At 43.2% G+C, this 17,518-nt stretch overlaps 1 protein-coding gene across 11 annotated transcripts; it reads left to right on the forward strand.

Moving 5' to 3' along the window:
- Positions 1-1,053: 1,053 nt before the first annotated feature.
- On the forward strand, positions 1,054-15,558 carry ZKSCAN7 (zinc finger with KRAB and SCAN domains 7). Of its 11 annotated transcripts, XM_025272530.3 has the most exons (7): positions 3,519-3,658; positions 7,408-7,575; positions 8,855-8,988; positions 9,097-9,261; positions 9,387-9,558; positions 11,428-11,551; positions 13,361-15,558. In XM_025272530.3, the coding sequence occupies exons 5-7, from the start codon at positions 9,451-9,453 to the stop codon at positions 14,812-14,814; spliced, it is 1,686 nt and encodes a 561-aa protein (XP_025128315.3). In that variant the 5' UTR covers positions 3,519-3,658; positions 7,408-7,575; positions 8,855-8,988; positions 9,097-9,261; positions 9,387-9,450; the 3' UTR covers positions 14,815-15,558. The 11 variants fall into 11 exon arrangements, with proteins under 11 accessions (XP_044789877.2, XP_025128310.3, XP_025128311.3 ...); XM_044933943.2 differs by lacking the exons at positions 7,408-7,575; positions 8,855-8,988 and having other exon boundaries at positions 3,532-3,658; XM_044933944.2 differs by lacking the exons at positions 3,519-3,658; positions 7,408-7,575 and having other exon boundaries at positions 8,525-8,988; positions 13,364-15,558.
- Positions 15,559-17,518: the final 1,960 nt, after the last annotated feature.

Consider the following 17,518-nt stretch of genomic DNA (forward strand, 5'->3'; position numbering starts at 1 on the left):
GTGATAACAAGAAGAAAAGTCTGATACTTCTCTAAGTACCTTTTAGAGTTATAAAGGGCTTGTTTTTCAGTCATTGGCATTAAATTTACTGATAGGAATGCACAATAAAGTTTGGAAAGTAAAGCTATAGTGAAAATGTCTCAATGTGAAAACATCAGTTGTGTACTGTAATACCTTGTGTTTGCACTTTGCTTCTTGGACTATGATCAGTTCAGTTCAGTTGCTCTATCATGTCCAACTCTTTGCGACTCCATGGACTGCAGCATGCTAGGTTTCCCTGTCCATCACCAACTCCCAGAGCTTGCTCACACTCATGTCCATTGAGTCGGTGATGCCAGGCAACCATCTCGTCCTCTGTTGTCTCCTCCTCCTCCTGCCTTCAAGCTTTCCCAGCACCACGGTCTTTTCCAATGAGTGGGCTCTTCACGTCAGGTGGCCAAAGTATTCGAGCTTCAGCTTCAGGATCAGTCCTTACAATGATTATTCAGGGCTGATATGAGAAGTGCTACAATTCTTCTTTAGAAGAAACACCACCTCCAAAAGCTTTAATATATCACTGTATCCCTGAGTCCAGAAGACGAGGAGAACCCCTGTCTTCCCAGAATCTACCCTGAGGCCGTTTTGTGACCATCAATGACCCTCCTCAGAACAGGGCCTGATACCACTAGCAGGAAGAAATCTGAGAGTAATTAAAGAATGAGGAATGAATGAGGGTGAGAGAGAGCGAGACAGGATCTTAAAACAGAAAAAAGAGGAGAAAAGGGGGTCTATGGACCTGAATTCAAAGTCTTCCGTGCCCTTTTTAGCCAGTAAAATGTAACTCAGGTAGCAGGACGTTTGCCGAGGCTCAGAATCCTGATCTGCAAACTGATTCTTTCCTACAGAGCAGATACGAAGATGTAATTGATGTCCAAATCTCCTTCCCTCCAAATCCCTCAGTATAAATGACAAAGTCCAGACTGAGTAGATTCCTTCCCTGCTTAAAAACCTTCCCGCAGCAGTCTGGATGAAGGACACATTTCTTAGAGGTTAGCCCATGTTCTGTGCTGGACAAAGGGGCAAACCTGGTGTGCGTCAGGGTCGCCCAGACTCAGAACACGTGAGCCTACTAACGCCTCAGTTGAGACCCCAGCCCCACCCCCGCCTCCGTCGCTGTGCGTAGTTCCTGCACCAAAGTGCAACCAGCTCTCTGGCTGCGGGGGCGCGCGTGCCCACCTTCTCGATCGAGACTTCCGGGATCCGACGCTTGGAGGGGAGAGGGGGGCGGAAGTGGGGCTTCTCTTGCTTCCGTCTCGGCCATTGTTTTCGCTTCTGCTGGCCACTGCGGTGTCTGGCGCTCGGGGGTCGCCGCGGCGGTGCCCCGGTGAGCGGGCCTGGGACGGGGAGGGAAGTGTTACCAGGGCCAGGGCCGCTGGGCTGGGGCTGCTCGGCTGGAACTGCGGCCGCCCACTGCCCAGGTTGGCGACGGCGGCCCGACTCACTCTTCTCCCCCGTGGTCGGCGCGCGGTCCCGGTGACGCTCAGAAGGCGCCAGATGTAGAGCAGCCTCTTTGTCCTAGTGCTCTGACCAGCTGTGCCTGGCACAGAGCCCGGCACCCGCGGGCACAGCGATGAGCAGGGCAGACGTGGCCAGGTGAGCGGCGCAGCATAAGCCTGGTTGAACGCGCATGTAGTTAGACGTTTTCCCAGCCTTGCGCCGGGAAACAACAGAACGAAGCATCGGAAGTGGGTCAGACCTAGTCGGAATTTTAAACGTGAAGTATGACTTTTATGAAGGAGACATAAAAGTCCAGATAAGAGGTTGAACGTTCGGAGCTGTAAGGGAAGTAGGAAAGTGGCCTTTCTTTGTGTGTGGGATCTTAGAGCAGAGTCACAGATTTTTACGTCTGTCTTTTCTTGAAGAAGTCGAGGCCTGGAGAGAGTTAGTTTACTCAAGTTACCAAGATGCATGGTGACTTTGGAAGTGTAGCACAGATGCCCTAATTAACACCACGGTGCTGATTTTCAGAATTTTATAATATGTAAACTGGTAAAAGTTGCCCCACCCCCAACTTCAGTATCATTCATTAGTTTCCCAGATATGTGCCTCAGTATCCCAAGTACACGCACATGTACTAAGGTGATAGGGAACCAGCTCTGCCCTTTGAATCCTCCCAGAAAGTGGAGGTGGCCGCGGTGTAAGTCATAAACACAGTGTAAAAAGTGTTCTAGCAGAGGTGTGAATGAAAAAGGTACTGTGAGTTCCCTGAGGCAGTCATCACTCTTAACTCCTGGAGAGATCAGCAAAACTTGCTAGGGGAAGTGGGATGAGTGGAAAAGGGTCTGATATTTCTGACTCCATTGTGTTCCTTTCCTTTTGTGGCATACAGTTTGGGGGGTGTGAGTGGTGAGTTATGGATAAAATAGTTAAAATACAGTGTGTTAGAAGTACAGAGAGGTAGGCTCCCAGCTCCCCTTCCTGGATGAGGCAATCAGGAATGCCTTTAGGAGAAAATGGCATTTGATATGGATCATGCCAGATGAATAGGTGTTTGTCAAAAGTTTCAGAAGAAGAAAAATCCAAGGAGACAGTATGTGTGGCTTATAGCTGTTTCTAAAGCTTTAGTCCCTACCTTTCTTTATGGTTATCTCTGTCATATAAGAGAAGAGTAGAAGACTTTTGAGCAAGCATTTCCAACATAGGTTTATTTGTAAATTAAAAAATGTACTGTTCTACAATGCACATTGTAGCACAGCTACTAAATAGTTAAATAACAACTTACTATTTTTTAAATACACCTTTTGGATTATCCTGCACATCCCATATTTGGAGATCATCGCAGTATTTCAGTTTGGGTACCTGGGGAAAGTGGTAGGGTGGGTGGCCAGAATAGAGGCCTCAGACTAGGTTGTGAATGCTGGGCATTGAATTTAGGTTTTATCCTGTAGTTAGGTGATGGAAACCACTGAAACTTTAAAAAAGGAAGTCACTTGAAGAGATGCTTAGAGAGTCTGCCTTGGTTGTGCTCTTCCCCACCCCACCCCCCATGAAGGTTTGCCTTTTAACTGGAGGGTCTGTCATCAGCCTGAGGCTGAACACTCGGGGGAATCTGATTTCTCTCTTGATGTTTCTGTAGGTGACACTCCCATCATCCTATATCCTCAATTCTGACAATAGCTTCTGAGACCTGAATTACAGACCATCATTTTAATTGGACATAAACTGCAAGAGCAACAAGCCTCTCTTTGGTGTCACAATGGCTACCCAAGGCAGGGGAACTTCAGGCCTCTTCCCCAGGGGCGCTGTTCTCCAGAGACAGGAGGGCTGCCTGACCGTGAAACAGGAACCAGGAAGCCCGACCTGGGGGCATGGCTGCAGTCTCCAAAAGAATCACCCTCCTGTCTGTGAAATTTTCCGGCTCCACTTTAGGCAGTTATGTTATCATGAGATGTCTGGGCCACAGGAGGCACTGAGCCGGCTCCGGGAGCTGTGCCGCTGGTGGTTGATGCCAGAGGTGCACACCAAGGAGCAGATCCTGGAGCTGCTGGTGCTGGAGCAATTCCTGAGCATCCTGCCTGGGGAACTCCGGACCTGGGTGCAGATGCATCACCCTGAGAGTGGTGAGGAAGCTGTGGCTGTGGTGGAGGACTTCCAGAGATACGTCAGTGGACCAGGAGAGGTGAGCAACTGAATCTAAGTTGGCATCTGGAATTGTTTTTTTTGTAATTTAAATTTATTTATTTTAATTAGAGGCTAATTACTTTACAATATTGTATGGGTTTTGCCATACATCTGGAACTGTTTTCTACTGCTTGGGGTAGCCTAGGAATAGGCGTTCTCCATTCCATAGTCTCTAAACTGGTTTCCCTTTAGGATTCCTGAGCCAGTGCCCACCCCCACTTTTGTTTTTTACAAGGAGTTTTGTGCTCCCAGCCTTAAAAATGCAGGGCCCAGCCAAGTTCTGTGAATTGCTTTGTGAAATACTGTGTTGTAACCTAGCTTAAGCCTGGAGCACCACACAGTGCTCCTGACACACAGGATCTGCACACTGGTTAGAATAGGGAAGCATGTCAGGGAGAAGCAGCCCTGAAGATGTGCTGATAACATGATCCCTCACTTGAGAAGTTTCTCATTACTTCCTTGGACTTCTCAGAGTTCATGGGCTCTTTTCCTGTCACATCTCGTAAGGAACCTTTCCGGTTCCTCATGAGATGTGACAGGTCTGGGCTTCAGCGTCATTTTTTTCCTTTGTAGCTTTCCAAACCCAACTGGCGTCTTTCTGCTTCTTTAATTCTAATTTTGATTTTCCCTATTTTTAGAATTCTTTCAAGTTTTAAGTCAAGGTAACACAAATGAAAGGAAAACTTGGAGAAGTCACCAGTGTTATAAATAGAGTGAATGCTGACTCCTAGGCTCATAGAGCTAACTAGCTCAGTGACCATGTGTATCAGTCAGAGTTCAGCCAGAGAAACAAAACCAGTAGGAAATTATATATTGGGTTGGCCAAAAAAGTTTGTTTGGTTTTTACCATAAGATGTTATGGGAAAACCCAGATGAACTTTTTAGTCAACCCAGTGTATGTCTGTTGCTAGAAAGTGACATGTCACTATGGACCTTGTGAGTCTAGTCAGGAATTTGCAAGGCAGGTTGTCAGAAAGTTAGGCTAGAACTGTCACTCACAGGTTGAAGCAACTGTCCACAGAAAGAATTCCTTCTTCATGGAACTTTCAGTTCTGATTTTAAGACCTTGCTACTGTTTAAATCAAGCCCATCCAGACTATCTAAAATAACCTCCTTTACTTAAACTGATTATGAGTTTTTATCACTTGTATAAAGTATCATCACAGTAACACCTATATTAGAGCTAAATTGACATCAAAAGACGATCACACTGTGGATAATCAGTTCTTCCTGAAGAGTCTTCAGTTGCTTCTCTTGTAACTGTGCAGGATGGATTAGCGCATTTCCTCCTTTGTGCTTTACCAGGGAAAACCAGTGTGTGAAATTTCCCAGGTACCCAGTACAGCATTCTATTCAGTGCTTTTTCAAAAATGATTATATGTCTGGCCCTAGGAAATCAATTCCAGTTGATTGGAGTCCTAGGGTTAGACCTTTTTCCAAAAGTCTAAACGCTTTGACAGTAACAAATCCATTGTTCGATCATTATTTCCTTGGGTATACAAGTAAGTGAAAATCGCTCAGTTGTGTTCATCTCTTTGTGTCCCCATGGACTGTAGCCCACCAGGCTTCTCTGTCCTTGGAATTATCCAGGCAAGAATACTGAAATGGGTTTCCATTCTCTCCTCCAGAGGATCTTCCCGACCCAGGGATCGAACTCAGGTCTCCTGCATTGCAGGCGAAATCTTTACTGTCTGAGGAATAAGGAATAAGTTAATTATCAGCAGAGTCTAGAGGGCAACTTGGCCCAACCATAATCAAGGACAAGTGGTTGTAGAAATGTTTAGAGTGCCATTTAGTGAGGAGTGTAGAAAGAAGATTTCCCTATCTTCTGCCTTTTGCTTAAGCATAAGAGAATGTCCCCTCCATTAAAACTGTCACTTGGGACTTCCCTGGTCATCTAGAGGTTTAGATGCCGTGCTTCCAATGCAGGGGGCCCAGGTTCAACCCTTGGATAGGGAAATAGATCCCACATGCCGTAACTAAGAATTTGCGTGTCATGACTAAAAGATGCCTCATGCAGCCAGATAAATAAATAATAATTTTTTAATTAAAAAAAGTACTGTCTTTTATCCAGGGAACCTCAAGAAAAAGGTGACTGAGTCACAAACCCAAGAGAATGACTAACAGTTAACAGGGCCACTGAACACTCATGGGGCTCTAACCTAGAAGTGAGATATTTGGACTCCATTTCTTACTCTGCCACTGTTGTCAGTTTAAGTTTTTCAACATAAAAACATGAGAACAGGGCTGTCTCAACTAGCCTGAACTCAGAAAGTGTTTTTTTTAACTAAATGGAAAAAAAAAAACAAAAACACAGAGGCTTTTCCATGAAAGTTTGCCAGGAGGAGATGACAAGATGTCATTTTGATCAGCAGAAGTGAGTGAGCATGTGCATATGTGTACACTGGGGCCAGAGAGGGTTGTAGGGACATCCCTGCTGCGTTGCAGAATCACGCAGTTTACAAAATGCTTTATATCTGTTTTAATTTGTGTTCCTAGCAAGCTTCCAAATAGTAGCCCAAATAGTGATCATCTCCATTTGACAAGCGATGCAAGTACCGAGAGGTTAATTGGCTTATCTAAGATGACAGAGCTAGTGTGTGTAAGATGATAGAGCTAGTGTATGTGTTTGTGTTAATTGCTCAGTCGTGTCTGACTCTTTAAACATTCCCTTGGTCCATGTGTATGAGACCAGGATTTTCCAGTTCCTATATTCTAAGCCACTACCTTCCCCCTAATGTGTTGCTGTGGAATGCTGTCGGGATGAAAATTGGAATGGGGTTTTCATGGCCTGCAAGAAAAGGACTCCTATGAGTCCTAGGGAATGAATAGGAACTTTATTAGGATTTAATTATCAGTGAGTTACAAGGTTGTGTTATCACAGTGCAGTTAAGTTCTGTTTTCTGCCAGTACCCACAGCTGCTGTGTTTAAGAGTGCTAAGTCCCATTGATAAGAACCATCCAATGGAAAGATGGGGAACCACAGGCCCTAAGGAACCTCTTGGACCTACCATTTCATTGGAGAGATACACACTAAAGAAGAGAGCCCCCTCACTTCTCAGCAGATGTAACCCAAGAGGGCAAATCCAGTGTAATTTTTTGAAGAAGTTATTCTCAGCTTATGCTATACTATGTACCTGCCAGAATGAGTGAGCTTATAAATATGATTTATTTAAGATAACCAACAAGGACCTACTATATAGCACAAGGAACTCTACTCAGTATTCTGTAATAACCTAAATGAGAAAAGAATTTGAGAGTGAATGTGTGTAATATGTATAACTGAATTACTTTGCTGTACACCTGAAACTAACATGGCATTGCAAATCTACTATATTTCAGGTTTTTAAAAATGTGATTTATTTAGATATTTTAGGTTTTCTGCTCCAAATGTTGGTAAAAGTAGTAACCATGAGATTATGGGGAACTGATTTGATGACAACAAGCAAGGGTTAGAAATAAAAGGTCTGTACTGAGATAGTCTCAAGGTCTCTAATGATTGGTGTTAACTGATCCTATTTGACTTTTTTTTTTATTCTTTTTTTCCCTATTTGACTTCTTACATAAATTTTTGGAGAGAGGTAGAACATACTGAAAACCAAGGTTTTTTTGTTTTTTTTTTTAATTTATTTTGACTGTGCTGGATCTTTGTTGCTGCTTGCAGGCTTTCTCTAGTTGCAGTAAGCAGAGGCCACTCTCTACTTGCAGTGCATGAGCTTTTCATTGCGGTGACTTCTTTTGTTGCAGAGCACGGGCTCTAGGCATGCAGGCTCAATAGTTGTGGCTCACAGACTTACTTGCTTCAAGGCATGTGGAATCTTCTCAGAGCAGGGATCAAACCTGTGTCCCCTGCACTGCAAGGCAGAGTCTTTGCCACTGGACCACCACAGAAGTTCCTGAAAACCAAGTTTGCAGGTCAGTCAGTCAGTTCAGTCGCTCAGTCATGTCCATCTCTTTGCGACCCCATGGACTGCAGCACACCAGGCTTCCCTGTCCATCATCAAATCCCGAAGGTTGCTCAAACTCATGTCCATTGTGTCAGTGATGCCTTCCAACTATCTCATCTCATCCTCTGTCGTCCCTTTCTCCCACCTTCATTCTTTTCCAGCATCAGGGTTTTTTTCTAGTGAGTCAGTTCTTCGAATCAGGTGGCCAAAATATTGGAGTTTCAGCTTCAGCATCAGTCCTTCCAGTGAATATTCAGGACTGATTTCCTTTAGGATGGACTGGTTGGATCTCCTTGCAGTCCAAGGGACTCTCAAGAGTCTTCTCCAACACCACAGTTTAGAAGCATCAATTCTTTGGCGCTCAGCTTTCTTTATAGTCTAACTCTCACATCCATACATGACAACTGGAAAAAACCAAAGCTTTGACTAGACAGACCTTTGTTGGCAAAATAATGTCTCTGCTTTTTAATGTGCTGTCTAGGTTGGTCATAACTTTCCTTCCAAGGAGCAAGTGTCTTTTAATTTCATGGTTGCAGTCACCATCTGCGGTGATTTGGAGCCCCCCAAAATAAAGTCTTTCACTGTTTCCATTGTTTCCCCATCTATTTGCCATGAAGTGATGGGACCGGATACCATGATCTTAGTTTTCTTAACGCTGAGTTTTCCCTAGACCACATATTAAAAAGCAGAGACATTACTTTGCCAACAAAGGTCCATCTAGTGAAAGCTATGGTTTTTCCAGTAGGCATATATGGATGTGAGAGTTGGACTATAAAGAAAGCTGAGTGCTGAAGAATTGATGCTTTTGAATTGTGGTGTTGAAGAAGACTCTTGAGAGTCCCTTGGACTGCAAGGAGATCCAATCAGTCTATCCTAAAGGAAATCAGTCCTGAATATTCATTGGAAGGACTGATGCTGAAGCTGAAACTCCCAATACTTTGGCCACTTGATGCGAAAAACTGACTCACTAGAAAAGACCCTGATGCTGGAAAAGATTGAAGGCGGGAGGAGAAGGGGACAATGGCAAAATATTGAGAGGAAGGCATTCAGCATAATGCCACCATTGGGCTAAGCATTGTTCTAGGAACACGTGATGAAGACAGAGTTCTCACCCCCAGAAAGCTTATATTTCACTGGCAGAGAAATAGACAATAAAGTAATAAATACGGTAATTAAAAATTAATATGTGCCATAGAAAATATTATCAGGTAGTTTGAGAGAGAGAATGACTATCCTTGCTTTGTCAGCATGGTCCACGATGGTCTCTCTGAAGATGACATACTTTTGCTGAGAGAAGTTGGAAAAGCTAAGGTTTGTCAGCTGCTGTATTGGAATACTGCTCCAGGTGTCAGCCTTGGTAGCATAATTCGTGCACATACAGGTACACACACCTATCACTTTTTACTTCCTTGGTACTTGTGATTGATCTGTTCTGTAGGTTAAGGCCCTTGGGAGCGTACAGAGTTACTGTCCTGACTCCTTTTTCTAGGTGGTTCTTCACGAGCACGTGTGTGTCTGAAGCACTAGCCCAGAGTGGAAATAGTTCTGTAATCTGGTCTTGAAGCTCCTGCCAAGAGGGGCAACAGAGGGATGGCAAGTAGGACTGCAAGCTGTAGATCCTGCTTGGACAGTATTCTCCCACTTGGCTAACCTGGTAGGGCTAGAGGGACCCTCTGGCTCTTCTTTTCCTGGCTTCCTCTCTTGGGGGTGCTTCCTGTTCTTGGGTTCTGTACCTTCATGAATGCTGTTTTGGACCCAATTTTATTTCCTTGTCTCTAGGTTTCAACTCCAGGGCGGGAACAGGAGATGCATTCTGAAGAGAAGACAGCCTTGGGTGCAACACATGAATCTCCTTCTACCTCACCCCACAGTGAGGGTTCAGCCCCTGGAGCCCACCTGGAGCCTCCTCGTGATCCTGGGGCACACCACCACCTCTCCAGTGAGCACTCTGGTACTCACCTCCCTGGCTCTGGCCTTCAGTTATTCTTCCTTGCTCTCCTTTGGAGTCTTCCTTTCCCTCATCTCCCATCTCCCAGCCCATTGGCCCCTTATCACCCTGCCCTGTGTCTTTCTTCCCTGGTGACTTCGTTCCTTTTGCTTATTCTCCAATCATTTATTTATTTAGTGCATTTTTATCAAGCATGTCTCATGCAAAGACACTGTTGAGGACCAGAGAGATGTACTACACCATGGATACTTATAAAGAGCTTGTTGTCTAGTTGGCAAAGGGTCAGTCCTAAGTGCAAGAAGGGGCAACCTCATAAGATATATCTGAGTGATATCAGTCCCCAGGCATTTGGGGCCATCACAGACGAGCCATGTGGGCATTGTAAACAGTGAGCAAAATCATTGTGGGTTAGAGTGGTTGGAGGATGTTTTTTGGCAGAGGGATTGAACAGTGAAAAATGGGGAAGGGATTAGAAGCGGGGAGAGAGGTGGTTGGTGCCAGAACAGAATGTAAAGCAAAGGCTCGCTAAGTTGGGAGTTCCTTGGACCACACTGAGGTACGGTCAGGAGGGACTTATCTGGGAGCCTGAGTTGTGCTTGTGTAGGGCCTTTGAGTGGAACCCGGGAAGATTTGTGGGGTAGGTGAAGTGTTAGAAAACAGTATTCTGGAAGGATTACGTAGCACATAGGCACTGTGGATAGAGTGAGGAGCCCAGTGGCTGGGAGCCTTAGGAGGAGGCTAGTGTCACAAAACAGAAGTAATTGCCTGAGCAGATTTGGGTGGAATGAAAAGTGATAGAATGTGACACACATTTGAAGGAAAAATCCATGAGACAATGGAGAGGAGTGGGGATTAGTAGGTTTTAGATGATGTTTGGAATCACTGAGGAAACTTGGGAAGTCAGGAAAGGAAGATGGAAACATGCATTTTAAACAGTGAACTTAAGGTCTTGTGGGATACCTAAATGAAATGTCCAGATAGGCAGCTGGAGGCTTGTGGTAGGGGTCTCAGAGAATGGAGAACTTCAGAGCAGCATTAGAGAATGGGAGCCATGAGATCTCTGACAGAGGGAAGTGGGTCACTCTGGGGCCTAAGTGCCTTCAGCATCCTTGATGAATGGGCAAATGAAGAGAGGCTCCACAGCCTCTCACAGGCAGAGAGGTAAGGGGAGGGCAAGCAGGCTGCTGCTGGGGAAGCCACAGAGGAGACAAGGTGGTCAGAAGTGTAGCTTCCTACCTAGTGTGGCAGAGAGAGGACTGGAAGGAGCTTGCAGCTCTGTTTGACCAGGGACCTTCTGCATCTCCAGGGAAAGTTCACAGTTTACATGGATAAAACCTTTATGGAATAGGTGTGAGGGTCAGTGTATGTGGAGCTGCTTGGGTTCTCTTGAATCCATTTACTGGGATACAGACCTCCTCATTGGAAACAAGAGCAGGGCTGGTCCCACTCAGAGATTTCTTTCTTCCTGCAGCTCAGGGTGCTTCCCCGGTGCCCATCCTTCCCCAAGTGGGGAACTTATGAAACCAAGTAGTAGCAACTGTGCTTTGGATGGTCAGGCCCCAGGTGAGCTTCCTGAGTTCCAAGTCTGTGACCCAGGAATAGCAAGGCCTCATCTCCAGGGCTCTGGCCCATTCTGAGCCTGCTCCTGTGGCTTCCCTGCCTAACTGCTTCCCCTGGAGCTGGTCCTGTCCACTGAGTTCATGGACTGTATCTTACCTTGAACTTGTCCTTTTATTAATGTGTCCTCCTAGCTTCCCTCTGTCTCTCCATCCCGTTGGCCACCAGGTACCCAATTCTGTGCTCTTGGTAACCCTGATGACTTGGCCCCTTAGCCTGGGAATGTCCCTGAGCAGTAAAAGCTTGTCATTCCAGGAGGCTGCAGAGTTGGAGTTCCTATCTGTGAACTATTCTCAGAAGTGGAAAGGTGCAGCACTCAGCCAGAGAGCCCTGTACCAGAACATCATGCTGGAAAACTGCCACAGCCTGGCCCCATTGGGTAATGACTCTGCTCCCCAGTAATTTAGAGTCGGCCCTCTTTGCTAGGTTCTTATTCTTTTAAATTATGAAAATATAAAGAGACAAAGTGGGGAGAATAATAAAGTGAATTTCTCTATATCAACACCCACTATAATTATTGTTAACATTCTCTTTACTTCCTTATTAATTAAGCTGGGCCTGTTTAATTAGAATTTGTAGTTGGACAGAATATAGAGCCACTCAATTACTGTCAGTCATGAGCTAAGTTACTTACAATAAGGCTGAAGGAATGGAAACCCGGAGCAGACCAACCAACTAGACCAGACTTTGGGAAAGAAAGCCTTGTAGGAGCCTAGGAGCCTCGCAGCAGAAGTGAAAGGATTTTCATGCCATTGTTTTCAGATAGCAGCACCCCACATATTTGTTTCCAATTGTCACTGATAACCATTTTCTTCACTCTGAATGTTTTTTCTTTCTCTGAGCTCCTTAATTAGCCTTTCTGTTTCCTCATATGTTCTGGTTGCTGTGGTTCCTGATGGATTTTTTCCTCCATAGATCATTTCAACTTGAGCTCCTACTTCTCATTTCCTTCGTTTCCTACTTTCAGTTCATAATTAAATATCATCTTTGAGCAGAACTTTGTTCCAGGCTATCTGGAGCTGGTTGACTACTCTACAGATAAACTATACTTGAGTTTGGTGTTTGGTCGTGGTCCAGTCACCTGTTGTCCATCCTTGAATGAGCTGAGTTGCTTGGCACAAGGCATATTTGCCTCGGGTTCCCCTTCAGAAATAATGGGGCATGGCTGCTTCCAGGAAGTGGCTGTTGTCAGGGGAGGTTCTGGGGTTGACAGGTCTAAGACAGTAGCCTACTCTGAAGAGAATGGACTTAGAAGTCAAGGATTCAGACATCTGTAACTTGTACACACTAAAGTACTTGAAGATTTATACCCCTGATGTCTATGTGAGTGAAAGGAACCAACATTTTTTGTATTAAACTATAACTATGATTGCTCTGCCTTCTCCCACCTATTATAAAATTTAAAAGCAAATATTTATTGCTTATTTTCCCATGATTCCTGATTATCAAGATACCAAAGACATGTTTGATTTATATTTCAAGTTATTGATACCAGTCTTAATTTTCTGTATAGTACTGCACCTACCAGTCCAGTGTTGCAGGGACTAGAAGGTCCCCAGGTTTAGAGCTCTGCTCTCCCCTTAACACTTTTCCTCAGTGTTTCTCTACTTGTGGCTTCTCCACACCCTGTCCCTGTCCTGTTACTCAAGAATCACTCCTTTTTTGTACACTTTTTTTCCTGATCATACCCTCATAATATACATTTCTCTTCAACTCTCATGTTTGCCCACATCATTTCTCATATTTGGTTTAAAGTATTTACCACCACTCTCCTCAACATCTTTACTGTGAACTGTGGAGCCATATAGTGTCATGGTTGGAGCAGACCTGAGAGTTCATCGTTTTACTAAGGAGACACCACATCTAAGTGACTTCTGGGAGATCACACTGTGCTTTACAGTCTGGTCTCTTGCCTTTCAATTGGCCTGCCCCCCTGGCTGTGCTGGCTCCACATGCCTCTGTTCTGATAGCTCTGCTTCCTCCCTCCTCTATGGACTAGCTTCCCCTCTTTGTTTTTCTGTCCATGAAGAAAAATTTGAGCCATTTCCCGTTTTTCTCCTGTTCTGAATGTGTCTCCTCATTCCTTACCCCCAGTGTGAATTTTTTGTTAGCTACGTAGGCTCCTGATAGTTCCGTTTCCCCAATAGGACAAGAAGTGAATGACAGTTGTTTTCTTCTGACTTGGCAGCAGATGAGAACAGGATGGTGCATTCACAGTTGCCTCCAAAACAGGACATTTCTGGAGAATTGAAGTCATCTGACAGGATCTTAGGGGTGTTCTGTGGAGTGATTCCTGCAGGACAAGAAGCTGGGACTGCCAGTAAAGAGGCTTTAGAGAATCGAGAAGTTCAACCCTCAGATGAAGAAGGAACCAGACTGGACAGTGATTTCTTAGAAATAACACAGGAGGATAAAAAGAAATCCACAGAGGATCAATATGATGATTATAAGGAACTTGGGGGACATCTAGATCTGTCCTCTAGTCTCTTAGAACATCAGGGAGTTCTGAAGGGACAGAAGTTGTATCACTGTGATGAATGTGATAAAGCTTTTAATCGGAGTTCACACCTCATTGGGCATCAGAGAATCCACACTGGAGAGAAACCATATGAGTGTTCTGAGTGTGGCAAGACCTTCAGGCAGACTTCTCAGCTTGTTGTCCACCTCAGAATCCATACAGGGGAAAAACCTTATGAATGCAGTGATTGTGGAAAGACCTATCGCCACAGCTCCCATCTCATTCAACACCAGAGACTCCATTATGGGGAGAAACCATATAAATGTAATGAATGTGCAAAAGCTTTCACCCAGAGTTCCCAACTCATTGACCACCAGAGAACTCATAGCGGGGAGAAGCCATACGAATGCAACGAGTGTGGAGAGGCCTTCATTCGGAATAAAAGCCTTATCCGCCATCAGGTACTTCATACTGGTAAGAAACCTTACAAGTGTGATGAATGTGGGAAAGCTTTCTGTTCTAACAGAAATCTTATTGACCATCAGAGAATCCACACTGGGGAGAAGCCTTTTGAGTGTAATGAATGTGGTAAGGCCTTCAGTAGGAGTAAATGTCTTATTCGACATCAGAGCCTCCACACTGGGGAAAAACCATACAAATGCAGTGAGTGTGGGAAAGCCTTCAATCAGAACTCTCAACTTGCTGACCATGAGCGAATTCATACTGGAGTAAAACCTTTTGAATGTAATGAGTGTGGTAAGGCATTCAGTCTGAGTAAATGTCTCATTCGACATCAGCGACTTCACACTGGTGAAAAGCCATATAAATGCAAAGAGTGTGGAAAATCCTTTAATCAAAATTCACACCTTATTATTCATCAGAGAATACACACTGGTGAAAAACCTTATGAATGTAATGAATGTGGAAAGGTCTTCAGTTACAGCTCCAGTCTTATGGTACATCAGAGAACCCATACTGGGGAAAAACCCTATAAATGCAAAGATTGTGAGAAAGCTTTTAGTGACAGTTCACAGCTCATTGTACACCAGAGAGTTCATACTGGAGAGAAACCCTATGAATGTATTGAGTGTGGGAAAGCCTTCAGTCAGCGTTCTACTTTCAATCACCACCAGCGAACTCATACTGCAGAGAAGCACTCAGGTCTGGCTCGATCTGTTTCTTAAGACATAATTCTCTAAAGACAGCAAGGAACTTTGGTTAAGGTTTCTATATAAGGAGTGTGTTAACTCTGTTCTCTGTGTTCAACCACTGATCAAAGTAGACCATCCCTAAAGGTTCTCTGCCAATCACAGTGGTGGGAGAGGGAATAACAGTGCAGTCCTTCCCAACTACTGTTTAAAAATCTATCTCATTTCTTAATTATTCATCCCCAAATCAGAATGTGTGTTTTCTCTAGGACAGAGATAGTTCCTTTTTCTGTTTCATTTCCTCCCTTTTACCATTTACATAAAGTCATTCTCCAAGATACTGATTCACTTCTTGGCTATGGCCCTCTTTATGTACTATTTTTTACCTCTTTATCTACTTTTTAAACTCCTACTCTAATATGGTCCCTCACCACTTAGGTTCCCTGTCTAGAAAATCTTTTTTTTCATTCCTTTGCTAATCTGTGTCCCACAGAACCTGCCAGATCCAGAACCAGTCTTTCTTGAAAGACTCTCTTCTTCAAATACTTCTCCATTCATGTTAAACTTCTATTCATTGGACTTCAGTACTTTGAGTTAGCTGGTGGTGTATGTACAACTGTTGTTAAATGACCTTGTAAATTATTCTCAACCTACTGTATATGTGTGTACGTTCATGCCAACATATTATAGACTCTTTGAGGTTGGATATAGTATTTCTTTAAGTACATAGATAATGATTTTCATATGGTGGTAGTGTAATAAATACCTTTTTAAAACTCAGCTTTCTAACTGAACCATTCTTAAATTGGGCACAATCTCCCCTCCCCTTGGCCTCCCACCAGACTAGAAGCTTCTAAATATAGATCTTATATCTTCATAGAATATCACATACAAAGCCCTTATCGATTTCTGCATATACCTCTGGAAGTCTCATTACTGCTACTTCGTTGTTTTCTGATAAATTTTCTATTGGGTTTAGGAAGTTTCCTTCTATTCTTATTTTTAGTAGCAGTGGTATAGTGTAGTAGTTAAGTGCATAGATTTTTTTTTTTGGCCACAGCACAAGATGTGGGACCTTAGTTCCACAGCCAGGGACCGAACGTGTGTCCCCTGCATTTGAAGCACTGAGGCTTAACCAGTGGACCACCAGGTAAGTCCTATGAGCATAGATTTTTGTGCCTGGTATTCTAGGTTCAAATCCTGATTCTTCCACTTTCTTAGGTAGGTGATCCTCAATAAGTCATTTAGTTTCCTTGTGTTTAGCTCTCCCTTGTATAAAATGGAGCTACCTCAGGACTGTGAGGGTAAAATTAGTTTGTAAGGGAAAGGCACTTAAAACAGTGTTGGCACTTAAAACAGTGCTTGGCACATACTGTGCCACCTAGTTTTTATTATGATGGCTTTTAAGTTCTACATGATTTTTTTTTAAAAAACCCACTTGTATAATTTTATAGACAATGTCCTTTATTTTTGTAATTTTGGGGAGAGTAAGTTTCTAAATAATTGCAGTTTCCTTGTGCTCCTGGGATAAAACCCATTTGTTCCTGATGATTTTTTCAAGTACAGAACTAAATTGAATTTACTATTAAGTTTTTGCCTGCTTTACAAAATGTTTTTCTTTAATTACTTTGGAAGAACTTGAATAATATGGGAATGATTCTTTGAACAATAAAAATAACTCTGCCCGATCTGTTTTGGGGGATGAGGGAATTGAGAGGGACAAATTTTTTTTGTTCCCACCCTGAGAGGCATAAATCTTTAGCAGCATTTTTATTTTTTCAGTTGTTGCCCTCTTTAAGTTTCCATCTCTGTGTAAATTTTGGTGATACATATCTGGAAGTCATCCTTTTTACTGGACTGACAGTGGCGTAAAGTTGCACTTCGTATTCTATAAAGTTCTACTCTTTTGTATATGTAGTTAGAGCTTTGTTTCATCCATAATGTTTTACATTTTGGTTTCCTTTCAGTTTTTCTTTCATGATTGCCATGTTTATTTTGTTTTTCTTTGAAACTCCACTTTTTCTTGAATATATTTTTTCATATGTTCTTTCACTGCCTCAAGTTGCAGAGACTTTTCATTAGCCTCATCTCTCTTTTTTTTTAATTACTCAGTGATTTTGAGTCCTGATATTTGTCCCAAGATAGGGAAATCAACTTTTTCTTGAATTGTTTTATAGGCTATTTGCATGCTATTAAATTATCTGTTTAGATCTGGAACTAGAAGGTGAATTCTAAATTTTCATTACTAGTATGCTATGTGGGAATAAAGAAGTAAAGGAGCAGCTCAACGTTTTGCTAATCTGGTTGAAAACTTTCCACCCACAGCCCCCTTTTTTCTTTTTTGTTCGGCTTTTATATGAGTCCAATGAAGGCTCCTTCCACATGCACTACCTATTGCAAATAGCTTTGTTGTAAAAGAACTGAGTATGGAAAACTCTTCAATCCCTAAGACTTTATTTTGCCTTGGCAACTCCAAATTGAGAAAAGAACGTATCCTGAGATGTTTGAGAAAACATTCAGTTTTATGAAAACATCCAGTTTTATGAAAACATCCACCAGAGACTTTTTATGCTTACAAGAAACCTACTTATTTGAGTGTGTGAAAATGTTGGCTATAGTTTATTTCTTGTTTGACATCACAAAGTCCACCTGTGTTGGATTTTAAAAGCAAGAAACCATTCATCCAGAGCTTGTATTATTTGCTACACATTTTTGGAAGATAGTATTCCTGGAATAAGTG

The sequence above is a fragment of the Bubalus bubalis genome, chromosome 21, assembly GCF_019923935.1.
Source record: "Bubalus bubalis isolate 160015118507 breed Murrah chromosome 21, NDDB_SH_1, whole genome shotgun sequence".
Lineage (NCBI taxonomy): Eukaryota > Metazoa > Chordata > Mammalia > Artiodactyla > Bovidae > Bubalus > Bubalus bubalis.

Excerpts from the sequence above, each read along its gene's own strand:
- ZKSCAN7 (XM_044933942.2), top strand. The coding sequence starts at position 3,236 with ATGGCTACCCAAGGCAGGGGAACTTCAGGCCTCTTCCCCAGGGGCGCT. Across the intron at positions 3,659-9,386 it reads ACGTCAGTGGACCAGGAGAG|GTTTCAACTCCAGGGCGGGA; the intron begins GTGAGCAACTGA and ends CCTTGTCTCTAG. Across the intron at positions 9,559-13,360 it reads CCTCTCCAGTGAGCACTCTG|CAGATGAGAACAGGATGGTG; the intron begins GTACTCACCTCC and ends CTGACTTGGCAG.